We start from the raw sequence: 27,273 nt of genomic DNA, 5'->3' as shown, positions 1-27,273 counted from the left end.
GCGTGTAAACACTGAAATGAAAGGCAGTACAAAAGAGATGCCTACACAAATGGATGACACAATCATCCCAACAGTGTCGAACTTATCAGGTTTCTGAGTGGAGTAGTGAAGAAGTCTTTTACATGCTCACTGTGACCCTGCATGGATAAGCAGTTATAGCAAATGAATTGATGGGTGATCCCTCTCATTGAGGTGAATGTGAGACTGGCAGACACTTGTGGAGCAGTAAAAACGCTCTCTGACCTTATCTCTGAGTCATGGGGTAGGATTAGTCAGCCTGTTTACACTACTCATGTGCACATATATAAATACCCATAAATACAGAGTTTCAAAATGCTTAAGCATGAGTTACAGCTGCAGCACCTCCGTAACGTTTTAGTGAAAGGTTGTATGCATCCTAAATACAGTTTTTTCTCGATTGCTTTGGCACGTCTCATGAAAAATAACATTGTCAAGGCTTTATGGGCGTTTCTCAAAACTTACGCGCACAGTACGGTTAAGCGGCAAGAAAGCCGTAACTCACTTAAAACAATTCACTCATGTCTCGCGACAAATAAGTCTATCAATGGATTAGGAAGTGCGACCGAAATGTAACTGAAAATAAAAAGTACAACCAACATTGTTTTAACCACGAGAGTCAAAATGCTTAGACATATTGTCAAAATATCAGCGTGAGTGTGCACCTCCTGAAATACCATAATTTCCCACTTTTTATTACTGTCACCGATTGATCGAGTTTCTTTAGCAAACATTTTTATCCAGGTCTAAGATTCAAAGTTTCGACATTTCAAGGCTCTCCATTGCAGTGCGTAAAGTTCACTTGCAGGCGCATGCAGCTTCTTATCTTTAGCCAAATGGTCTCGATATGCAACATACTGTTTAGCAAACACAGCACAGTATAACACGAAAACAGCAAAATGAGAACAAGATCGTGTACTGTGGGAAAAACACAACAATGTGGTTTGACTGCAATTTGTTGAATATACTCTTGAATCATTCACTTTGTAAATTGCTTTACACGATGACCACTTTCATGCGTATACAGGTGCAAGTCAGGGCTGCCATTATGCCTATTTTAGGGGGGCTTTAGCCATCATAATGTCTTATATCCTCCCCTGACATTCTGATGCTCATTCTTTGACCCTCCTAACTTAGATCAGACTCCCTGCACCTTCCTAGTGTCAAGTCGCATTGTCATTGTGATTCCTACTCAGATAAGCCAAGTGTTACCATTTCATTTACTGTCTTAAACAGTGAAATCTGCTTTAGTTACCAGTTCTTAACGTCCCTCCATAAGAACCCTCCATAAATGAATTGCACTGCAGCTAAATAAAGCATCACAAATTAGCATACAGTATTATACTGTGGTAACCAAAAAAACATAAAATTATCGTAACCGGGCACTTATAACAGCCCTAGAAAATTTTGTTGGAGTTGCATGAATTGAGATTGGGATTGCAGCTTCAGTAATATTATTTTTTGGACAGCAGAGGGAGCTGCAGTAGAAAAAACTGGCACTTTCCGAGCTATTTGTTTGTTTGTTGGTTCCTTTATTTATTTTCACTCAACATCTGAAACATTATGTTGGCTTGGCACCTAGACATTGATCTCTACTGTCTCGGCTGTATGTTAATTTTCCTTCATTTGATTTTTAAATTTAAGTATCTTAACACAAATTGGTGTTTCTACCTCCAGTCTGCACACTGATTAATATAAAGAATGAAATATGTGCTTCATATTAAAGCCTGATATGTTTTATTATTATTATTTCTTAATTCTAATTGTAGCATTTATATGCAAATAATATTTTAAATTCTCTAAACCAGTGTAAGTTTGAATTACTGTTTTTAAACTTGGTATATTTTCAGTCTGATGAATTGCATGGAAATTTTCATGTTTCATTGTAATGACATTATTATGACTATATTCCTGCCTGAACATTTTCCTAATATAACTATATAATGAATATCTAGGTACGTTTCCAGTGGAAATATAATGAACTGCTTCTCCATCCTTTCAAATGATTTACGTAATTTTTTTAATGTTTACATGCATGTTATATAAAGTTCCAGTTGTACTGCAATTTTATGACTTCCGTGTGGCACAACTGCTGAAGTTTTCATTTAACCGCTAACTAGCAATTCAATTAGCGGCACTGAAATGTCAGCAAGGGGAGAGTTACACCTGGTTCACTGGCCTCCACCTACATCCTTTTGAAGATGTGTTTGTACGACAAACTGACTTATACCTCAATCCTTCTCTCCCCGTGTGGTTTTCTGGTAGTGATGTTCCCTCCAAATCAGTCTCCCGGTTGTTCATGTCAGCTGTCGATAATCATCTGTAAAGTTGTAGGTGAATTAAAGCCCAGAGAACAGATGCCTGGTGTCACCACCCCATTGACATCATTCTGTAAAGAATATAGGAGTATGGGAGATGTCTAAGGAAAGACTGGCACTGAACTCACAGCAATAGACGAGGCACCGGACAGTGCAGAGTACTGTACTAAAATTCAAAACCACATTTGTATATGATGGGTGGCATTGTACTTCTGTGTTCAGCACTGAGACTGTACAGTTCTAGGGTCTGAGTTTGCATGGAACAGGCCTCAGGCTCCCAGTGACCCTACACCAGATAGGAGTTTATGGAAGATGGATGAATGGATGGATATTTCAAGAGGGCACTGTTAAATATTTAAATTGCATGTCACCACAAGAGTTCAGAGCGGAGTTTCTGAACACTGCAGCTCACTGGAAGCCTCTTGTCTTGCTCTCTTCAGAAGTCCGCATTACCGTTTCTTTTAAGACAAATTAAGGTGGATGGGCAAAATGGTCAATTAAATTACAAATCAACATATAAAATACCCAGCAACCCACAGTTATATTGCATGCAAATGACAAATAGTACTATTAAATGACTAATGACTATTTATTTATTGATTTGGTTTGGTTCAGTTTTGCTTTCCAAAAGCTGGCCGTGATAAAATGTAGTTAAATAATGAAGAAAAACCTGAGAATGTTATATGTTTGAAATGTTACTTTAAAGAATACTGTCTGAAAAACATGGAAAATGAGGCAGATTTTCCTCCATGCATATTGATGAACGGGTCCATCCTGTTATTAAAAAGGGTTTGTTATTAAACGTGCTGCTGCCGCTTCTCTCTATTGTAATAACATATCAATATGGATGAATTCATTAATTAAAAATCAATATGCAAATGTTAATGGGCTGTGATTTCTGCAAACCGGTGAGATGGTGAAATTCAGCAAGAACAGGCACTCAAAGCTTCTTATTAATCCTGCGTTTTTTGCTGTTCAGTTTGTTCACATGCTGCTGATGACTGCTGGTGTATTTCAGTAGTATTAGTACCTGTCTATATGGGTTTATAGTACCTGTTAGTTGTATGAATAGAACCACATAAGAACAATGGACTTCCTGGCCCGTAGCCTATAAGGCCTGAAAAAGACAACCACAGTATTTTTGAGGACACTGTAATTGGTAGATCACAGCTATTTTTTTTTTCTCGGGTCATTAGCCATTTTAATCAACGTAATGGAGACTTGGATGCACTTAATGCACCGATCACATTGGCTACGGACACAAAATCCTTGTGTTGCATCCAGAGAGCAGGTGCCAAGTGATTTACCAGACTTGGACGAGGTTATAAAAATTACAGAAACTTGGGAAATTAATCTTTGTGAATAAATGTAGTATTCTGGCAAGATTTACTTGAGTACTATCATTTTTACTGAGGTCTGTGTTTTCTACTATTTTTATTTGTTATCTACAAAATCACTGCAGTTCAGTTTTCCATGTAAGTACAAAGATTAATGAGCTTGTGGAGCCATTCATTTGAATGGTAGCTGATAAAGACATATATGTGTGTAGGGGCGGCATGGTAGTGCAGTGGTTAGCACTGTTTCCTCACACCTCTGGGACCCGGGTTCGAGTCTCCGCCTGGGTCACATGTGTGTGGAGTTTGCATGTTCTCCCCATGTCGTCGTGGGGTTTCCTCCGGGTACTCCGGTTTCCCCCCCACAGTCCAAAGACATGCTGAGGCTGATTGCTAAATTACCCATAGGTGTGCATGTGTGAGTGAATGGTGAGTGAGTGTGCCTTGCGATGGGCTGGCCCCCCATTCTGGGTTGTTCCCTGCCTCATGCCCATTGCTTCCGGGATAGGCTCCGGACCCCCCGCGACCCAGTAGGATAAGCGGTTTGGAAAATGAATGGATGGATATGTGTGTGTGTGTGTGTGTGTGTGTGTGTGTGTGTGTGTGTGTGTGTGTGTGTGATTGTTAATGTATCAAATGTTGACTTTACTTCTTCAAAGCAGAAATCTGTATAGGAGCTACGGCTTATTTTTAGAGCTCCATCCTGTGGTAGCTACAGTACAGTTGAGTCGAGCCCTTAATCTGAACTGCTCCCGGGACTCTGTCTGGTCCTGCTCTCTGACCCCCAGCTTTGCTCTCTTGTAACTCACTTTGGACTAAGCATCTAGTCAATAGGCAAAAATGTCCTTAATGACTGAATCGATAGACATTCGAGAGGCTAGAGGGTCCGGTCCCCTCACTTTCCAGAAAGCATTGTCCTCTGGTTCTGTCTATGTGCACGGTGTGATATTGTTTTTCCTGTCTTACTTCTGCTTTTGAAGTTATACCCAAAGTTTATTTGTCTATTAGGTTATTTAAATACTTAAGAAAAGCTTCATCTTTAAGTGATGAACTATTAAAACGGCACGTGGTGGGAGCGGGGGGGCTGTTGATGTTTTTTTTAGCAACGTGATACTGATGGGAGTGTGATCTGAGAGTAATGCTACGGGTGATTGGATTGATTATTCTGTGTATAATGGACTTATTAGTCAGAAAGAACTCAATAAGAAGAAGAGGAAATAAAACATGATGTGAGGCAGCAAAATACTAATTTTCAGTCTCTAAACGTACCTTAACATCCTGACATCCCTTAACAGCCTTAATATACATTAATAAACATTACATGATTATACGATTATAATGTTTGTTTTTAATGTATATTAAAGCTGTTCAGGTATGTCAGGGTGTTAAGGTTTACCTACATACTGCATGTAAATGAACATGTAGTTCCGAACAAACAAGGTTCAAGGACAGTAATGCATACATACTGTCGCAGAAAAAATTAAGAGACCACAGGACAATTTTTTGTTTCACTCATTTCTCCATTTGCGTCTGTGAATAATATACTATTTTATTTTTTTTTTCAAACTGCAGCCTGGTTCTTCTCTGTTTCTCATTAATGAAGGACTCCTTCCTTGCTTTAAGGGACTTCAGTCCTGCTTCTAGGAGCCTGATACGCACTGTCCTAGCAGTGCACTTCACAACAGCACTTAATATTTCCCATTCCGTTTGAAGGTCACTTGGTGTCATCCTCCGATTCATGAGAAACTGTCAGATAAGTTAACAGTTAACTCTGGCATTAGGAAGTCGATTCCGCCCTTTACCTGGCTGGTTTCGGGTCGTTCCCAGTGTCTCCTGCTGTCTTACAAATTTTGAGCCTGGAAGCAACCTGCTGCTCAGTGTAGGCTTCTGCCAGCAGAACCAGGATTTAAAAATGCAGATTTGTTTCAAAATATAGAGCGGCCTCTTATATTTTTTCCGTGACTGTAGGCTTAACAGAGTCAACATATTGTACAGCACACAAATAACCGATATCTAAATATACAAAATATTAGACAAATACCCATGTGCAGATAAATTATGTACAGTCAGAACAGAAAGCTCCAGACCGTTCCGTAACAAGACAGGATGCTTGACGTGTTACGGCTGTGGATGGCGAGTGGCACACTGGGAGGAGACGTTATGGTGTCTGACGGCAGGGGGCAGGAATGATCCCCAGTAGCCTTTTTTAGGGATGACCCGGTGGTTAAAGGTGCTCCAGTGTAAAGCCTCCAGAAGCGAATGGGCGGAATTGTTCATAATATTGTCCAGTTTTGCTAACACCCTATTCTCTGGTACTGCCTCCAGGGGGCCATGGTCGGGGTCGTGGACCTGGCCTTCCTGATGGCATTTATCAGGCATTGGGCATTGCCTGAACTGATGACATGTCCCCAGTAGGCTGCAGTGTTGAAAAGCACGCTGATAAAAGCTGATAAAACGTACACAGCAGCTTAGAAACTAGGCTCTGCTCTCGCATTTCTTGTACAGCGTTGCTGTATTGTCTGTCCATTGGGTCTCCACTGAGTTTTATGTGTTTGTATCAGATTTGGCTGTGCGTGCGCAGTGGTCTCATACTTCAGCACCCTTTGTCCCAGCTGTCAGGGGGATCTCTTCTCTTATTAGCCATGTGGCATGGTGGCTGTGGTTTATGATTGGGAGGTCACTGCCTCCAATCCCAGGGTCAGCAGAGTGATGTCACACTTGGGCCCTTATCCCCAACCGCTCCATAATTTCGCTAACAAATCAATCCATCCATCCATTTTCCAAACCGCTTATCCTATTGGGTCGTGGGGGGTCCGGAGCCTATCCCGGAAGCAATGGACACGAGGCAGGGATCAACCCAGGATGGGGGGCCAACCCATCGCAGGGCATTCACACACCATTCACTCACACATGCACACCTACGGGCAATTTAGCAACTCCAATTAGCCTCAGCATGTTTTTGGACTGTGGGGGGAAACCGGAGTACCCGGAGGAAACCCCACGACGACATGGGGAGAACATGCAAACTCCACACACATGTGACCCAGGCGGAGACTCGAACCCGGGTCCCAGAGGTGTGAGGCAACAGTGCTAACCACTGCACCACCATGCCGCCCCGCAGATAACCAGTAATGTACTTTTTTTTTTTTTTTTGCATTTAAGAGAGATACGCTAGCCACACAGTAGATCTTTGGTATTACTGCTGATTCAGGAACCTAAGACTGTCAACATTTTCTACATTCTGTCAACAGTCTACATTTTCTTCACACAAAGAGTGATGACATTATGTGGTCTTTCATTATGACAATTTCATTATGTGGTCTTAAGTAAAACAGTAACCAGGGCTAATTATGAAATATTCAATAGAGCAGTACGATTGGATTGGTTTGCTTTTGTTATTAATACTATAGTTTTTTTTGCTTATGAGCAGTATGTTGCTTATTGTTTTCTTCCTGTGCTGTTTCTTTGCCAATAAGCAATTAATGCCTATTTTGTTAAATTGTTGCACAAATCAATACTCTTCAGTACTGATCTCTAAAATTCTAGTTTATTTTAGGTCTTGATCCAACTGATACATTTTTAAAGATTTGGAGGAAAGTAAAACTGAGTGCACTAGCTGAAGATATACATTAAGTTTAGGACTGCGTAATTGGGAATGATTTAATGATGGCAAAACGAGGAGATATTTTCAAACTGCAGACTATTGATTGTGGACTGTATGGTTATTGAACGATTAAGTAAAGGACTGATAAAACGAAATTAAACAAATAAATTTAATGTTATTGGCATTCCACCCCGGGTGCCTCTAGCCTTGTGCCCTATGCGGCCTGGGAAAAGATCCAGGCTATTAGTAACCCAGTCCAGCCCAAATGGCTGGAAGGAAGATGGATGAGTAATTTTAGTCAATTGGTTAAAATGTTTAGCTGCACAAATGATCAAATTAAGGGAACATGGCTATTTCTTTTTCATGCAGTTAAAACAATTTATAAAATTTGTAGGAAGTGTTCTTTAAATCATGAGATGCATTCAATTTGTCAAACAAAATACAATTTATCCAAAAAAAAACAAAACAGGATCTGAGAGCTCAGTGACACTAAAAATAGCACATGTGCCAGAGGTGAAAGAAAATCTGATGTGATATTTAAACCAAGCTAAACTGTCATTTCCTGTTACACGGGGCCCTGAACAATCATACAATCATATTTCAGACAAAAGTTTTTGATGTCTGACATAACCATAACCATTCTAAATCTAACTATAGCTACAGCTGGCTAACCCTAATTTAGGGACTTATAATTGCACCATAAATCATCGGAAAGTATGAAATATGCTATTTAATTGAGTTAACCTGTGGTTTCCCGTTACATGGGGGCCCTGAGCTATCATAAAAACGGGTTTTGATGCATGTAAAAGCCATAACCCTTCTGACCCTAACCCTAGCTTCAGTTGCGTAGCCCTATGAGCCACTTTATGATTGACGCACACAACGCATACTGCACGCGTACGCATCATGGCCGCCACGCGTTTTCTGCGTTCATTCCACGTGTCGTAGGTGCACCTACGCGAAGAGTTAACGCGATCCCTACGCGAGGTGCAGTACCGCAAAAAAACTGGGGTGGCAGTACGGTCACCTTTTGTCACGGGACTATATGTTCATATATGGTAGTTAGTATTAAAGTATAAAAATGTTTTTAAGAATGAATGGCCGGAAGAACTGTATATTTTCAGAGGCAAGAGAGAAAAGATGCGAACACTATCGTTCCTCTGTGTACAGTACTGTATCTTAAAAATGCAATGGCACTTTAAGTTTCTAAGAAAGCAGTATCGTGTATGAAGTACAGTGAAGCTCTAACTTCAAATTCTGACTTTTTAGCAAGCTGTGCAATTTCAATGACCGCTCCTTGTCAGGAATATCTAGTATATGTTTAACATTAGTTTAAAGTTTACCGCCGCTACTTTTGCATGAGCTCTGCATGCGCTCTTCCAGTCACTCCTAATCATTTTCCTTGTTGTATAAATCAGTCATGGACAGACGTGTTTGTGGGAAACTGATTTATTTTGAACTATTGTTTTTATATATATATACGCAGACTGCTGCAGCTGCATTAAAAAAATCAGGATCATTGTGGAGGCAGTGATTTTACATCACTTCATGTCACAACCTCATACAAAACAAATGAGACCGGAAACGAAGGAGCTGACCAAGATGTTTTTCTCACACTGCCCCCTGGTGGACATGACCTTCATTGCAGATAGACCTAATCTACGTGTCCAAGTAGTCAGTACACTGCTTGCGTAGTGTACATGTCGCGTTGTGTCGCCTCGCCTGAAGTATATCGGCGGATTAATTTGGGCACTTAGGGTTACAAAACAGGCCGTTGGAAATTATGAAATCTGCTGTTAAAGCTGTGATTGTTTAAACGGCCTGTTCTATAGCAGGTTTGCGTTATAATGCTTTGTATAGCATACAGTCTTCTTCATAAACGCATGAACTATTTAAATCCCCATGAGAAAGTAACAGAATGTGCAATGTGCCCCAGAAATGTTGGAAAAATGTTTTGTGGTGGTCTTGCTTCTTTTGTAGTCACGGCCCATCCCGTCTCACCTGACTTCAGCGGCAGCGGAAAACATCCTGGCCTCGGCCTGTGAAAACGAGAGCAGAAACGCCGCCAAGCGGATGCGGCTCGACAGACGACAGGTACCCGCATCGCCAGCAGGGGGCTCTGCCTCAGTGTTTCTGGGGCCCTAGTCAAATAGGCATTTCAGAGCCTGAAGCCCCTGCAACATATTTTAAAACTAAGTACAGTGATAAGATTGCAGCTAGCTAGTTGGTTAACAGAATATGCTACTTCATCATCTCCTAGGATTATTTATTAAAATTTTAATGTAGTGGCTGGGGCACCACTTAAATGCTCAGTTCGAGTGGTGGGGTAGGGGGTGTTTTTAGGAGCACAATCATTTTCACAATAAACACAACATTAGTGACATCACATTTACTAATCCTTCATAGTATGTTTCATAACTCCAGCTACAAATTTGCCATTTGCATTTAGCTGGCCAAAGAAATGCTGCCCTTTTCACGTGTTTATATACAATGGAGATGAAAAATATTACACACCAGTCATATGAATTTATATAAAAGAAAAAAAAACTGTCCAGACACACCTGCAGTTCTTGGAGATATTTTTTTTATTGCTTTTTCAAATAGCAGTCATTTTCCTCAACACACATTTCTATTATTTGGCATAAATGTCAGGACAATATCACGTTAGCATCTGGATTAGCCACCTGCTGAAACACAATAGGTTTTAGTTGTTGGTACTGCATGATATGATCTTTAAGAAGGAATAAAATCCTGAGTAAACAGGTAACCAAGCTATGAGCTCAAATGAATGAAGGCTGAGCCAGGTGCTTGTCTTCCTGCCTACTTATTTATCTCCTGTGCTCAGTGTCTGAAGTGAATTCAGGCCTCTTAACGATAGGAATGTTTTAATGAGCAACTCACTCCCTATAACATGGGAATCAGACCTGTATTGCATGTATATACAGGTATGTCAAATTATGCAGGACAAAGCCTAGCTTTATTATAGACAAACAAAAATGCAGCTAAAATATTATATATAAAATTATATCTTAAATCTTAATTGTGGGCCATAAAATCGCAATCCTTGCCATCTGATTTCCACTGTTCTGTATATATAGCTTTTAAACAATTGTTTATCTAAAAAAAAAATACTAAACAAAATGGGAATAAAATGCAAAATAAAATATGGAGCACAGGATGACTGTTTGAATTAAGATGCCAGTATTTTAATTGTTTACATCATTGCTGTTCCATAGGGGTGAATAAGAGTAACACGTTTATTAGTTAAATTATTTACAAAAGTCCGTTTATTTGAAATTCTTATACGGTTCATATACTTTGTATTGTCCATATGAGGAGTCACTTAGAAGCTGAGTGCATGGGCAATATGCTTGTAGTCCTGGGGGTGAATATTGTTTAAAACATTTTAACTATTTTTTACATTAGTGGGAGCAGTGATATTTCTTGTATGTCTCACTGGGAAATGCTTTTTAAATCATCCAGAGCAGGTATCTCTTTAAATGCACTGTAATGGAACATGCAAGATCAGGCTCAAGAAACTAAACCATGACCCCCAAGAAAATAAAATGTTAATGATGTTTGAATTATAGTCTTATAACAAATCTTAACACAAATTCTTCTGTACTTCTCAGTGTGGAATCCTTTGAATTGTGCTGTTCTGCGGAATTTAAATGGGTCTCAATATTGTAATGATCGCTGCAATGAGCAGACAGAGATCCAGATAGACGGGGTTTTAATAGAGAAAGCACGAGCACCACTAACCACGCGGTACAAACGTCAATGACGGATCTGGGGAAAATGGACTCAGACGCGGACTAAATACACAGAACATATCGGACTGATGGAAAACAGCTGGGCACAATCGGGGGAGCACACGTGATTTATCAGGGAGGCGTGGCACATACGAGGACTGGACGCGCAGGTCATGACAAATATGTGATTATTGGGGTGAGGTTATCTTGGTTCCTTGGTTCTCCCCCAGCAAAAAGCACTGACTGAAAGCTTGCAGTTGTTTCTAAAGTGGCCCAATCATTCTTAGCGCACTACATGGTTACTGTCCTTCGGTTCACTCATTCAATTTACTTGGATTGCCTGATCTGAGCAAGATCCTATTCGTGCCATACACTTTTAACTTATTGATTAAGCTTGTGACAATGAAAGGCATGTTTCTGATTTTAATAAATTTTTTTATAGAACAAGCGGTTACAGAAAATGGGTAGATGGAATAAAAATTAAATAATACTGTAACGGTAAAAAAATCTTTCCAAGAATGACTTCATAATATTAATTTGGAGCTTTCCAACCAGCAAAAAAAAATTATCCAGACATAAAGCCACTTAAATAAAAATATTATTTTATTTGTTGGCATTTCAATATGGCTGCTAGGGGAAGCAGCACGTAAAAGTAAAGAAGCCGTAACGGTGAAACTGGTAGCATTATTCCCCATAACTCCTTTGTTCAGCATCGTAAAGAGTGAAAAGAACTACAAAAACTGGTTATATCACAAGTCCCACATTATTTTAACGTTGTGCTGCACAACAGCTTCAGTTACTCTGGTGGGGCGGATAGTGACCACTCAGCGGGGGTGGGGTTCCCGCCACAAATGACTTTTAAACCTTAGGATTCAAAGCAAGGAAGGGAAAATTGTGTGAAAAATGTATTACAATTAAATACAGGTAAGTCATTTTTAATACTTTTGTTTGCTGTTTTCAAAACTGGGCAAACTGGAGGTGGCATGAGAAAAGCTGGTGGCATGTTACTGTTGCTGAACCAATCGAGAAAAGATTTATAGCTATTCTTTGCATGGGTTTGACCTTTCAAAATAATGTTTTACTGAGTGCAGAAGTCTCCAAAATGCGTATAATGTGAAGGGAAACCTATGTTAGCATGTCTGTGTTTGTTTACGATTCGAGTTTGTTTATCTGTGTAAGTAAAACTTTTAGAAATTGGTGTGTTTGGGTATCACCTCATGGCTGTCAGGATTTAAACTAGAACATGTTTGGGCATGTTTGTGCAAGTTGGCTGGGTGTTTTAAGCATTTTATCTTGGGAAGTGCTATTTTCAAATAGAGATGCGGCTAAGTATATTGTAAATATTAGGGAACACATAGCCTTGATTTGACTGTGGTATTCCTTACATTGAAAAAATAAAATAAACAAGTTGCAGTACAGACAAATCAAAGATTCTAATTGCAAATATTAACCTGCTATTTATTACTCAAATATTTAAATGACTTTATTATGGACTGTAATGAAGAGGGTAAAAAACACTATGGCTGTTTCCCAATTTCCATTTAACTCATTTTTTAAAAGTAACATTAAACATATATTGCTGCATCAAGGTAATGTATTAGTTATTTAATATCATCATAATCAGTTTTAGCATTGGTTATTACTACAGCTGGTCGCTTCGATGGCCAGACGTATTTTCTGCCATAGGCACCAGGCTCGTGCCCCCCCTTTGGTGGACAGGTATTATGCAGAATGGATAAGATAATCAGATTGAACTTTCATTACCCGACATAAGCTTTCGTAATACTGAGCACTCAAAACAAGTTAATTCATCTATCAACTCAAATCATAGAGCAAGAGGATAAATTGGAAATCACTTTTGTCTGTGTAGTGTAGTACGCGTATAATAACAATCATTGTTTTCCAGGACCTACAGTAGGTGGGTTCATTTCAAATTAGCAAATTTTTGTATTACAGATAAGGTGATGGAGTCATTCATTTTTAAACTGGCCGTGATTATAATGGTACAGAATCATCGAAGGTTTCTAACGTCACTTTGCTTCATGCTAACGCTTTAATCTTGAATATTAGCAGACGTATTATGTATGATACAGCAAGTCATAATATTAATTTGAGTGTGTAAAGTTATCTTAATGGATTACAGGGTGTTTGCATTCTTATATTAAAGCTTCCAAAAGGTATTATCTTGTAATATGTGACAGGACATAAAGTGGAAAGTGAAATATTGCTTTATGGTTTTATGTACTAGGCACAATGAAATCAAAATGAACACAGTACATGTACTATTAATATAATCATCCCTTTAATCTCCACTATGTTCTTTGTCAGAGTTGCTTTTTAAATTCACATCTCTCAGTTTTGGTAAAGGGTGTGCGACGGTAATCAGGAACAACTTTATATTTATTTACTTCTTTCCCATATATAATTAACACTGTGTGTACAGTATATAAAAATAAAAATAAAGTATTTGGGTAATGCTTTTATTGAAAAAAAGAGAACATTTTGCACACAAAGTTATGAATTTGTTTTTCATATTAAAAGACAATACAATTTTTTTTTGCAAACCAAAGTTTTTGGAAATTAATATGCTGCAAATAAACTCTGCAAATGATATGCTTATTCATATTCCATGCAACTGGCTTACTTGCCTCGCCCTCTGGTCACGTCAGTAGCTGCCATTTAAAAAATCGTTTAACTGCAGAACCTCCTCCTTATTCCACGCTGAATGTCAGACCATTTATGTCCGTATTCTTCTATTTTGAATATGATCATTATATCCAATTGTGGGATGTTAGGCTGACGCAGTCTAACCTCTCTGTGAATACCATTCTTTCACACTACATGAAATTACTTTAAGTGGCCATTTATTTGATATGTTTAATAATATCATTAGTTCAGTCATACTTGGCATTTTACTGTGATGACATTATCAGGTTAGTACCAGGCAAGTGTCTCATGATTAAAATATGGCTCCATAACCCTTGCATAACGTATGCTCCTAATGTAAAAAAATGTCATATTACCACAGCGTTCCAAATGTTAGACGTGCAGGGGACTGATCAGGCCCGTTCCTATACTGTAACTAACACAGATGTAATCTCATGGACTCCTCAAACCTGCTAGCAAAGAGCTTCTCATTCATTGGCTATAGGATAACATTCTCAGTACCAAGTAGGATTGAGAGTTATCCAAAATGATACATAGAGTATGATTTCTGACTCGGCACAGGTGTGGCCTTGTCCCATTGACCAATATTTAATTTGCTTTCATCTGTACCCCCCAAAAAACAGACCTTTGCATGTAAATTATTAAGTTGTGCCTCCTTGATATACACCATTCACTATACTGCACTGGTGTTTTGACATGTGTCCCCATTCAGCTTAAACTTTGGGTCATAATGCTATCACCGCCATGGAAGTGAATTTAAAGAAAATAAAACTTTATTAACAAAGTTCAAAAACAGGAACACAAACAGTGGCAAATGGATATACCCCAAACATGCAGCGCCAGGTCATATGCGAGTCAAAGTTCTCCTAACTCTTTGCTGTACTCAGTGCTGACAGGCCTGAGGCAGCTGACCTTGATGTACATGGGCCTTGGTTTTACTAAACAGACAGCATCAGACAGGCAGAAAACAGAATCAACGGCATTAAGCATAGCCTGAAAATGATCTGTAATCTAAAACAGTAATAGACGAAACCTATGTCAATCCCCAGTTGTGGGCACAGCTAACTGAGAAGTTACTGTAGCTGAACTAACCGCTAATCTGCAAACTCCAAACTATAATCTGATAATGCTAAATCGATATACCACTAAAACATTGAGCGGAAGTTAATGACAACCGCTAAATTTTATCTCGTGAATTAACCTTTGGTTTGATTTTGGGCTATGAAACCCTTAAAAATTTACCTAGAGACCTGTTTAGCAATTTAGTTCCACAGGGCTGGAGTGATTACCTGGGTATATTTAGGATTTACCCAGCTGGGAATTATTAGATTCTGTAGAGTCCCTGGAATAAATTTTCTTTGAAGGACATTCCATTTGTGAGATATAAGTGTTTTTGTAAGAGTCCTATACAGGACTGGCTCATGCTAATGTTTTGCTGTCAGTGAAGCTGCTTGGGGGTTACAAACATGGCACCATTTTCCCAGAAATAGGAAGGAGGGTCTCAGCTCTTTATTGGTCTATAGCTCTGTCAATCAGAACCCAAAAAATAAAGGAAAATAACCGGTAGCAAGATTTGTGGCTTAGTAGGATAACTTGTCATATTTAAGGTAGTCTGGGTTCAATGTAAGTGAATGAAATGTTTGTAGATTTACAGCTAGAGAAACTAAATTTTGTCGAAGGTGATCAATTGAAAGTTACTAGAAATGTGAATCTGCTAACAGAAAGGTTAACTTCGCTATTTAGTAAGTAGTGGAGCAGTGGAACCACTGACAGTCGCTAATATTTTTTGAACGACATTGGCACCTCAGCCACCTTAAAACAACTCACAATTGCTTGATTTAAACAAGCTAGATACTCTTCTGCTCTCCGCGGGATTAGCTCTGCTGCAGCCACCCGCAGGAAGGCTGCATGCACCATGAAGGGGATGGGGGAAAGCTTTCGGGAGCCCCATCCCTGGATGAGTTGAAACTGTCAGAGACCTAATAGGGATCTGGCCTGTTGGGGATCGGGGCTGGTGTAGTGCTGAGGCGTCGCCTGATGCATGGCGGCACTCGGGTCCCAGTTTAAGGTGACCCATCCGGGTAGGCACGTGGAGCGGCTTGTCTCTGGCAAGATGACCATCTTCGTCTGCTGTCAGGGAGCTTCGTAAACTCCATGTTTCAGTGGCACCACTCTCTGAGGTACGCAGACCGGGGAGTGGTCAGATCTCTGTATGTGGGTGTACCTACTTTTGGTCTAGTCTACAGCCATACTCAGGGAGTAACTGTTGCTGTAGTGGATCAGATCCTTCCGATTGATGTCTGATACTCCTTTCAATGAGCGCATCATGAGACTTAGGCTAATGTACTCTTTGGGTGTCTTGTCTGTATATGCTCCGACCGCGGTGATCTCTCATTGAAGGAAACATTTTACTCTCAACTTCACTCGGTGGTTGAAGGGTGCCCTCAATGCGACCACTGCTACTGACAGGGCTGGCTATGAGGATTTTATCGGTCCCCATGGATCTGGAGACCGGGGTGAAAGTGGCTCCATGTTTCTTGACTCTGCGAAAAGTCAGGGGCTGCGGGTCACTGGATCCTGGTTCTTATGCGCTGAACCATATCACTGGACTTGGTACTCCAATACTGGAGATGCAGCGAAGGAGATCGATCACGTCCTTGTGGGCAGATGCTGGAGGCTCCTGCAGAACTGCAGGATCTACAGAAGTGGCCAGTTTGTGAGTTCTGATCACAGACTTCTTGTTGCTACTCTGAAGATTCAGCTTAGGTACAGTAGGCTGGATCACCTACTAGGAGTATGAGGCTGGACTTAGCCAGACTCCAAGATCAAGCTGTTTCTCATGAGTTTGCACACAGTTTGTGTGAGGAGCTTGCAGACGTGGATGCGACTTCTGACTCTAACGTGATGTGGGAGACCTTCTGTGATAAGAGCCTGAAGGTTGCTGAGGGCTGTGTTGGTGTTGCCAGTGTTCCCAGAAGGAGGTGTTTCATCTCCCAAGGCACCCCGGATATTATTGAGAGGAGTTGCAGCGCATGACTTGGTGGCAACTCCAGTCTGTACCAGGAACTGAGAAGGACGGCTGTAAGGGCTCTGAGGGCAGATGAGGAGGCATTTGATAGACAAATCTGTGAGCAGGTGACACACCATCTGTGGTCTAGTGACCCACATCCTGCTTACAGAGGAATCAAAGCATTACGCACATCTGAATCTGTTCCTCGGACACTTGAAGTATGGGCAAGTGATAGGATGGTCCATATGGATGACACTGCAGTTGTGACCCTCTGGACTGGCTACTTCGAGCAGTTGTTTAAAGCTGACCCTCCAGCTAGGATGTTGGACATCTCTGGGTCCATGGTTCTCGAAGCTGAATCTCCAGTCAGCTGTGAACCACCCAGTCTCATTGAGATTGCACGGATGGTGAATCAGCTGGGAGCAGGGAAGGCCACAGGGCCTGTGGTATCCGGGGTGAACTTCTCCAGGCTGGTGGTAAGGCTGTCCTCCAAGTATTGCATGCGATCTTTGCTTCCATTTGGGAGTAATGCGTCATCCCAACTGACTGGAAACCAGGACTTGAAGTATCTTATCTGGAAAGGGAAGGGTGATCGCCTGGATTGCGATAACTAATGGGGGATAACACTGCTTTCAGTGCTGGGTAAGGTCCTTGCTAGGGTCATCCTTAACAGGATCTGTGATCACTTACTTGCCTGTCAGTGACCGGAGCAGTCTGCTTTTACGCCTAAGTAGTCTACCATCGACCGTATCCTTACGCTGAGGGTTCTCATAGAGTGCAAGTGCGAATATCGGCAGAGGTTCTTAGCAGCCTTTGTTGATTTTTGTAAAGTGCTTGACTCCGTTGATTTCACAGGACCCCACTGAAGTTGCTGGACATCATGGCCGGCCTGTACAATGGTACTGTGAGTGTTGTGCAGAGTGGAGGGAGAACCTCTGCGTTGTGGGCAGTAGTATCTTAATGGTTAGGGAAGCACACTTGTCATTGAAAGAATCCCCAACTAGCAAGGCACCGCTGAAGTACCCTGAGCAAGGTACTGCCCCCAAGCACTGCTCCCCGGGTGCTGAATTAGCTGCCCCCTGCTATGTCACAATGTCACATATGAGGAGATGCAGAGGACACATTTTGTTGTGCACTGTGTGCTGTGGTGTGTCAACAATGACCACTGATCACCAAATTTCTAATTCTATATTCTTCCCAGTTCATTCTGGGGTTCACCAGGGGTGTGTTCTTGCTCCTATTCTGTTAAATGCTTGTTTGGATTGGGTGTTGAGTAAGGCTGTGCGGTCCAGCGACTGTGGGGTGTCCATTGGTGAGGAAAGATTTACTGATCTTGACATTGCCGACGATGCCATAACCATAGCAGAGTCAATGGAGGCTCTGATTGGGGCTCTCAAGAGACTGAGCGAGGAGTCTGAGTGTCTGGGATTGCAGGTGTCCTGGATAAAGACCAAGATACAGGCATTTAATGACTTCTTATGCATAGCCATCAGTAGTGTGTCTGTCTGTGGGGGGAATGTCGAATGTCGAGATTTACCTACTTCAGCAACGACATTCATGTCTAAGGTGATGCTTCCTGTGAAGTCAGCATACGGATTGGAAGAGCATGGGGGGTCATGAGGTCGCTGAAAAGGGGTATCTTTCCCGATATCTTTGCAAGAGGAAGAAGGTCCAGCTCTTTAGAGTCCTGGTGCTCCCTGTCTTGCTGTGTGGCTGTGAGACATGGACGCTATCCAGTGAGCTGAGATAAAGACTGCACTCCTTCGATACTGTGTCTCTTCGAGGAATCCAAGGAACCTCTGCTTTGACTTTGTGTCGAATGAGCGGTTGCTAGAAGAGTCCCGAATTAGGCACATTACAGTCTGCATTATGAGGGAGCGTCAGTTACAGCACTACGGCCATGTGGCGCATTTCCCTGAGGGTGATCTGGCTCGCACGAATCTCATTGCTGAGGACCCAAGTGGCTGCACCAGGCCAAGGGGACACCCACGTAACACCTGGCTGCGGCAGATGGATGACCATTTCCGGAGGGTAGGAGTGAACCGTGTATCTGCCTGGGGGATCGCCGGTCGGGATCCCGAGGAGTTTCGTTATGTGGTGGGTGTGGCAACACCCTGCATCAGCGCATGCTCCCCAACCTCACTGACCTAACCTGATATTAATGCATTCTCAAGGCAGCTAGTATGTCAAAATGGTTTAGGCCTACTTCATCTCTATTTGATGTAAAGGCACAGTAACTTTTGTTCTCACTTCTATTTTCAATTGAATTCCTCCTATTTCTGACACTGCGTTCATTATTTTACATAAATTATATAGACACTCTCCAGATCATTCTGAATGATTATTTCATTTATTACTGAATGATTTCCCATCTTTGTTTTGGCTTCTCTGTTCTTAATTCAGCTTTATTTTCTTTACACCCTGCCCCTGTGTGGTTGCTCTTCCCATAATAGTTTATACTTTAAAAATTCTTTAATAATACGTTGTATCTTTGAACCACCATTTTAAAATGGTTCAGTCCTTTCAATGTTCCAACCACAAATGTATCCCATAAGGCGAGCAACAGTGTTGTTAAACTGACAATTCATTTAAACATATTATGCTACCTCCACCAGATTTCATTTGTGAAATCGCTCTGAAATCACAAAAACATGGCACTAAAACACCATTGTCATCTCATCACAGGTTTTGAGCTGGTCTCTCTGCTGCAAAACTAAATACAAACAGGCCATTAAACCTTGTACACACTGTTCTCTTTTATATTGCAGAGTTTACAGAGGTCCGTGTGGTGCGTGAAAAAAATAAATAATACAGGTAGCGGCAGTTCTGAGGGTGAAAACACCTTTTTAATGAGGGCGGCCAGGCCTGGAAGAGACCTGACTTGTTAACGCTAAAAAAATGCCGTGGCCTGAACTCCATAAGGAAACTTGCCAGCACCATGACTTCAAGAATTCAGCCTGTACTACAGACAAAGTGGCTCCTATCCTGTAGTTGGCAGGAACACTTAGTGAAGTGTGTATCGTCAGGCAATAACAGCTTCCGTGTGCATTTATCTGTAAACCTTGTCTGTTACTTACTTCAGCGGTTACATTAATGCTGTTACAATAGTAATATTAGTTACATATTAGAGGTATAATCATAACGAAATAATTGTCAAACAGACATATGTGCCCTTGAGAGGTAAAGTGGGCTATCCCACATTTCTGACCCCTACCCCCTTTTTATTGAATATTTTCAATTGGATAAGTTGTTATTATATAAGTCATACCTCTGTGCTACCTATGATATATATCAATGGTAGGGTATAGGCACACTGATTTTTTTGAAAGAAATTTCAACTTTGGGGCTCATTTTCTTAAAACTTTGTTTTTGTGGGATAGCTCACTTTACCTCTCAAGGGCACATATCAAGACACTAAATCAATTTATTGAGAAATCAACATCAACATATGATTAAAAAAAAAACAACATAATAGAGATATATCACATGGGAATGACAGAAATCATGTTTCTAGAAATATACTGATTTTGTTATGTGTCGTGACCAGTTTTAAGAGTTTTCCTTTGAATGATCTTTGAGATTTATTTCAATTGATTCCTTGCAAATGATTTTAAAATGATTTTTCTCTGTGATCGTCTGCAAAAACATAGAGACTAATCTCAATTGTAAAAACATGAATGAATCTTGTATATATCAGACTTAAATATGTGCACCATCTGGAAGCATGAGAGGAAGCAGAATGTAGCTAACAATCTCTACATCGACGTCTGCTCCACCTTGGCTATTGAATGTGTAATGAGCCACTCATCGCTGGTGACCAATAAGCTGTCTGAATGATTTATACAGCTTTAGTACCCTTTGACAAGTTAGTCCTTTTTGTCCTTTAGAAACAAGTATGTCTAATGAAAGAGATATTCTTATAGCTAGACCTCTGTACCAGAACGGCGATACTGTGTAATGAAGTGCAAGCCATTTCAATGTAATTTAAAATAAATCACATAACAAAGAACAAAAGAGGGGAGGGCAGGAAGATGAAGTGATGTGTTTCAATCTTGGCTAAAGCCTATTTTTTCCTTTCGCTTATGTCTGTTGCCTGCTCTTGACTGTCCGGCAATCAGGATGTGAAAGATTAACTTAGATGTGGACATTGATCTGCATCTTTGTAGCTGTACAGCTTTAGATTTTACTTTGTGAGTCAGTGGTCACTAGCTGGACGGAGTGTCGCAACCCACGGCTACCTCATGGACCAGTCAACCGAGACACACTGTGACTGATTTAACCCCCACCCCCCGCCCACCCCCGCAGCAAAACTTCACTTCTACCAAAGGGTTCTGGGCCCCCATGGGGGAATGATGCAGCCTAGATTCAAAGAAGGGCCAGGCTTCCTCAGAGGAAGGTCGCACATTTGTCTGAGCCACAAGGGTAACCTCCACTCCGACAGAAGGAGGAAAAGTGAACTGTGAATGTTATAACCGAAATGTTACATAATTCATGTCGAATTTTTCTATGGGCATTTGCTGTTTCTATCAGCTGGGGAAGCAGAGTTTTGCACTGAATCGAGCACGCCATTAAAACTGCCGTCTAAACTTCCTGCTCTGCTGATGGATAGGTCCCTCCACAGCCTGAATCGGGCATTCTGTTTTCTCCTGTTCCTGATCGTCTCTCCTCTCCTGGCAGGACGAAGCTGTCTCCCCCGATAAAGGCGATGCTGCTCTGCTCACCACTCCGGCGTCCACGGCTCCAGCTGCACAGGAGGTGCTGTACATCAATGGTAATGGAGCCTACAGTTGCCATAGTTACGGCGGGGTAGGGGGAGGCCTGCTGGACCTCACTGAAGCTGCTAGCAGTGGTGAGTCCACCCCTCGGCACCACGGGAGCCAGCCAGACTGGGATGGCCTTTACACGCTGCTAGACTTCACCCCCCAAGGGCCTGGTCCCAATGCCTGCTTATCATGTTAAATCATGTGACTGGCACACAAAGGGTAGTCAAAGCTGGTGCTGTAACCATGGCGACCCCAATGTGTGTCAGCTCCTGGAGTCGTAGCAGCTGCGGAATCTGCTTCTGGGGCTTTTCTGCGAGAAAACCTCACGCAGTTTCTCTGCGCAGCTCGCAGCTGCCGCTTTTCGAACAGGATATTAGCGGGTCCCTACCAAACCTTCAGAAATCCCAAAGTACTTTTAAAATACCAGAGAGCTAATTTTGCATCACCCAGGGTCAAGATGGAGTGTAACATTACGTGGTGCAGAAACGGCAAACAATTTACATTAAATAGAAAGCGATCAGCTATCACTGTTATGCTATATGGCCCTTAATCAAATACACTTTTACAGCATTTTTATACAGTCAAACAAGAAATAAAAAAAATATATATATCACATGTATTAAATATTTATAATTATTATAGTGATCAATTAAAACAGGGAGTAGAAGCATTACTCTTCTATTAAACATATTTTGCCTTCGCCCCATAAAGAGGGTAATTCCCAGAATATACACTGGAGGGAGCTGTAGAATAGTACATTTCAATGCAGTATTTTGGAAAGGAAGAAAATGTACATGCTCTTCCAAAATAACAAATCCTTTTTTATCTTAGTACTACGTTTGTAGAGGTATCCTATCAGCTGTAGCGAGGTCTACATAGTAAGAATGGATAGTTTTAAAGTGTTAAAGAAGCAAGCAAATGAATTTGAGATAAGATAAGGAAATGGTGTACCCTAGATCAAAGATCTCGTATGCTTTAATATTCTGCCCTGGCTGTAGACAAGCAGGCACAAAGAAGTGAATGGGCTGTTGAGTATGACAGTATAGTCAATAATTAAATAAAGGTGAAGCAGGGGTAGATGATGGCTTTTGGACTAGCGTTTGTGGTTGTAAAATGCACGAGGGACGTTGCTTTTGTACTTAATCAATTCAATTCACTTTACATAGAGCCTTTCACAACATATTTTCCCTGAGGCACTTAACACGAGTGTGTGGAAATACATTTTCAGTAGTAAATACTAAATGGTTCGTGATTCAGTGCGAAAGGGAAGAAGGAAAAATGCCAGAAGACAACAGTGCAGAGGAACAAAAAGCTCCACAGTAAGGAGGAAAAAAACCTCTGTGGGTCCAAGGTCGACTGCCTGCGTATCCCCCCCCCCCCCCCGGGCATGCTTAGATTATAGAATGCAAATAGTAGAATCAAAGTACTCAGTCATTACCAGAGTAAGCATTCAGGATTGTAAATGGGCAGACTGTAACGTTGCCAGGTAATTAAGTCATTCTAGATTAGGGTGTTTGATAACTATATAAATACCGCTTTAGAGGAGACTGGTGCAGATGTAGAATAAGGAAACACGGTACTGAACACGAGGCAGAGCCCATGTAGATACTGCTGGCCAAAATGTTATGTTTTTTTTGCAATTAGGTGGTGAGTGTAGGGACCATTTCTAACTGACTGTGTAAGGCAGGGCTGCCTGTCTAGTTACATTCTGTGTGAAGCATTTTGCAACTTACAAAAAGCATGGAAGTCCCAAAAAAGCTTAACTGAAATTTGTGCTGTCTTGAAAATTTCTGGTGCGCTGTTCCATTATCATAAAAAGCTCGGCCTTATCCCACTTTCTAGTGGAATGTGCTTTCTGTTCTGCCCTAACAGGATTTTTAGTCCTATTTTCTTTTCTCCGATCAGCGCGTTTAAGGCTATGACTTTTTTCCATTGCAAAAAAAGTGCCACAGCAGTAATAATAATGTCAGATTTATATGTAAACCAAAAAAACCAGCCATACAGTCATTTCCTTTAGATTATGGAGCGCAGCACAGCAGGTAGCTTGTGTGTTTTGAAAAAGCAGCCTTTTGAAATGAATTACTGCAAGCTGATCTGCCAAACCGTTTCCGTTGTATAGAAACAGCAGGGTCTTCTACGTGTTCAAGGCGTATTTGAAGTGAAAGCTGTGTGTACATGGTGCCTCAGAGAGTAGCCTTCTTGATTTAGGTCAGTGTTTCTCAGCTCGCTCCACAGGGGCCCCCCAGACGGTCCACGTTTTTGCTCCCTGCCAGATAATTCACATTCTTGCCCCCTCCCACACCCCAGTAGGTGGACTGTTTGGGGGGGGGGTCCCCGAGGACCGGGTTGAGAAACACTGATTTAGGTTATGGAGTTCAGACTCTGCTTATTCTGTGGTTGTGTATGTGTTTATGGAGTTAGCGTGTTCTTCGTGTGTATTGGTTTCCTTGAGGAATCTGATTTCATCCCACTGTCCAAAAACATGCCGTTCGATCGATCAGTATCCCTAAGTTGCCCATAGCATTTGATTTTATGTGTGGGCTGTGTGTGTATGTGTGTCCTGTTCTCCTGCTCCGTGGATTGTTATGGACTGTCATCCCTTCCAGGGTGTCCCCCTGCCCTGTGCCCTGTTGTAGACTGGCATCCCATCCAGGGTGTCCCCCTGCCCTGTGCCCTGTGAGGGACTGGCGTCCCATCCAGGGTGTCTCCCTGCCCTGTGTCTTTTGATGGATTAGCATCCCTTCCAGGGTGTCTTCTTGCCTTGTGCCCTGTTACAGATTGGCATCTCATCCAGGGCGCCTCCCAGCCCTGTGCCCTGTTATGCACAGGCATTTCAAGCAGGGTGTCTCCCAGCCCTGTTGCCCTGTGATGGACTGGCATCCCATCCAGGGTGTCCCCCTGCCCCGTGCCCTGTGATGGACTGGCATCCCATCCAGGGTGTCTCCCAGCCCTGTGCCCTGTGATGGACAGGCATCCCATCCAGGGTGTCTCCCAGGCCCGTGCCCTGTGATGGACTGGCATCCCGTTCAGGGTGTCTCCCAGCCCTGTGCCCTGTGATGGACTGGCATCCCATTCAGGGGGTCTCCCTGCTTTGTACCCTATGCTGCCTGGGATCGGCTCCAGCCTCCCATTGAGATCCTCTCCTGGCTAGAAGATGGATGGGTATATTTGGTTTATTCAATATCTGCTTAGCAACGCAAATTATTGTGCAAATATAAATTTAGCTCATCTGATTAATTTTTTCAGCACTGACGTGGCATATCCGTGGCATATGTTGTATTTTCACATGTTGTATTTTGTTTGCATGGCAAGTATACACTGACCTGCATTAGAAGACCCAAAACTACCACACATCACACAAGCCCACTTGATAAATTCTGTGTATACATTTGTAATCAGAGTTCAGTAATTCAGGTCTAGAGAGTAAAAGTCCAGACCAAGATTTTGTTTCAAACAACTAGTTGAATATAAAGAGTCACAGTCACAGAGTACTCAGCTGGTTGGTAGAAACAAAATCTCAATCTGGATTTTACTCTCTGGACCTGAATTACCTAACTCTGTTTATAATTATCTAAATAATGTATCCAGCATACACAGAACTTACATGAAATCTATATCAAATATCGTAAAACGTTATGAAATATTTCATGAAGGTTAAATGAGATCTCAATACCTGGAGAATAATGTATAAATAAACAAAATAAATAAATAAAATTGTGAGTTAAAAGAGTAAGCTTATCTTTGTATGCAGTGATTTTGACACAGACCTGAAAATCTTTTTATCTAACTTTATTTCTGTCTTCAGTGTATAAATTATTTTAAACTTTTTATTATTGGTAGTACATTTTTCCCATTCTTGGTGTTCTTTATGTCAGTTAATATTTGTCCTCCATTAGATGTGTTAGACAATATGGAATCGCATTGAATGTCTCCATAGTTGCATGAAAGGCTTTGGGTAGGTGTTGATTTTTAACATAACAGATTTAGTCGCTTTTGTCCAAAGTTATGTACATGTGAGTCAAATAGCACATTTTAAAATGGATGTATGCTTCTAAAAATGAGAAAAAACAAATCAGAAAATTGAAAACTTTAAATTAGAAAAAAATGGTAACATTTCACAGGGGACTTTCAGAGCCGAAATGTACAGGAAGCACTGGATTATACTTGATAAGCACAATCCAAACACTGAGAATGAGTTGAGTGTGAGTGTTGTGAGCACTTATTCTTGCAAGAACCCATAGTTGGCTGTTGTTCCCCTGCAGGACCTACGGATCTGAGTATGAAGAAGCAGCAGAGCTCCAGCGGCAGTGGAACCTCGCGGCCGCAACTCAACCCCACCGAGGTCAACGCCGTTCGACAGCTGATCGCAGGCTACCGAGAGTCCGCTGCCTTTTTGCTTCGCTCAGCTGATGAACTGGAGAGCATCCTCCTGCAGCAGAACTGAAGATTCTGGGAGCTTGTCTGCAAAGTACAAGTATCACCGATGCCCCCCCCCCCCCCCCCACCATTTTTTAAACCATCATTGTATTTCTATGCTGTCTTGTTAGTAACTGGTTCTTTGGTTCGGATTCTTGACTTATTTTTTACCAGCTATAGCAACCCAAACTCTGTTGACGTTGTAGTGTCTTACAGGCTTCTGGGGTTCTAAAACCCCGGAACTTTGGCACATCATCAGGTGACTTAACCAATCAAATTTTTTGTTCTTGGATTTTGGATTTTTCTTTGATTGGGGAGGGGTTGTTACAAGGATGTGATTTTAAATGATATGCACGTGCAATATTTTTGAAGGGTGCTACTGACTGTTTTCTTAACCTAGTAAGTGGATTTGCAAAACTTTTATAATAGGGTGTATTATTGTGTTATTGAAAATGTTGTGATTGTTTGGGACCAACTTTGTGAAAACCAACTGTTTACTATCTCCTCTTGGCACCACTATCTTGTGTGACCGAGTCTGGATTTTCTTTTCGGGTTTTCCTATTATATTATTTGCTAATGGGGCTGCATGAATGGGACATAAGATTGAACAAATCATCCGGATTTTAAATATGTACATCCGCAAACTTGTAAATACATTGTGAGAGGTCATGAGGGGTGTCACTCAGCGTTCCAGCTTCTTCAGTGGGTCCTAACAGGTCCAAACTGTCCACAACAGCAAAAAAAAAAAAAGACGTCAAAAGAATTGGGGTGGTTTATGTTTATTGATTAGGTTTTCAGATATTATGAGCCCAAGCCTTATGTCCACTTTTACGAGCACAACAGTACATAGTAGCTAGACGCTAAGCAGGTAAGCCTCAGTGTCAACAATAGAAAACAAGGAAGTGATGCTGTGCTCTATGTATAACTGGCATCATGCTGCGTCCCAGTGTCAGTGCTTCAGTAAAGGGTAACGACGAGAAGAGGCTATCATTCCTGATGTCAGAAGATGTGCTATAGGCCCTTCTAAGTCCTCACTTCAGCTCTACGCGCATCACACACTCGGGACTGTTTTTTTACACGTAAATATGGAGTCAGTGTGTGTTCTACAGGTCCAATACTGAGCTTGCTCTGTGATTTGCTGCTGTTTAATTTTTCTTTATGTTTTTTGTGTTTCTTGGCACCATTTCAGTGTTTCCTGTGGGATGTAAATTAGTGAATGTTGCAAGATTGCAATTGACAATCTGAGACCTTTGCACTCCTGTATATTTTTCAATTACAAACTGCAATTGAATTGAGGCTGGCTGATGCTTTTTGAGTAATTTATATCGTTTCCACAGTATAATAGATTCAGACTTGTTGCAATTGGATGCAGTTCTCAGTTTTTGTAGATG

At 41.4% G+C, this 27,273-nt stretch overlaps 1 protein-coding gene across 4 annotated transcripts in view; it reads left to right on the top strand.

Moving 5' to 3' along the window:
* The window catches only part of LOC125740403 (nucleolar protein 4-like), an 87,675-nt gene extending 61,718 nt beyond the window's left edge, over positions 1-25,957 (top strand). For 3 of the 4 annotated variants that reach the window (XM_049011410.1, XM_049011407.1, XM_049011411.1), the window contains 3 exons: positions 9,255-9,368; positions 21,381-21,552; positions 25,729-25,957. In XM_049011410.1, the coding sequence (XP_048867367.1) occupies positions 9,255-9,368; positions 21,381-21,552; positions 25,729-25,910 (468 nt within the window). In that variant the 3' untranslated portion in view covers positions 25,911-25,957. The remainder of the gene's footprint in view (positions 1-9,254; positions 9,369-21,380; positions 21,553-25,728) is intronic. The other variant, XM_049011408.1, reaches the window with a different exon arrangement.
* Positions 25,958-27,273: the final 1,316 nt, after the last annotated feature.

The sequence above is a fragment of the Brienomyrus brachyistius genome, chromosome 4 (genome assembly GCF_023856365.1).
Source record: "Brienomyrus brachyistius isolate T26 chromosome 4, BBRACH_0.4, whole genome shotgun sequence".
In the NCBI taxonomy this organism is placed as follows: domain Eukaryota; kingdom Metazoa; phylum Chordata; class Actinopteri; order Osteoglossiformes; family Mormyridae; genus Brienomyrus; species Brienomyrus brachyistius.
This window is presented reverse-complemented; position numbering and strand designations above follow the sequence as displayed.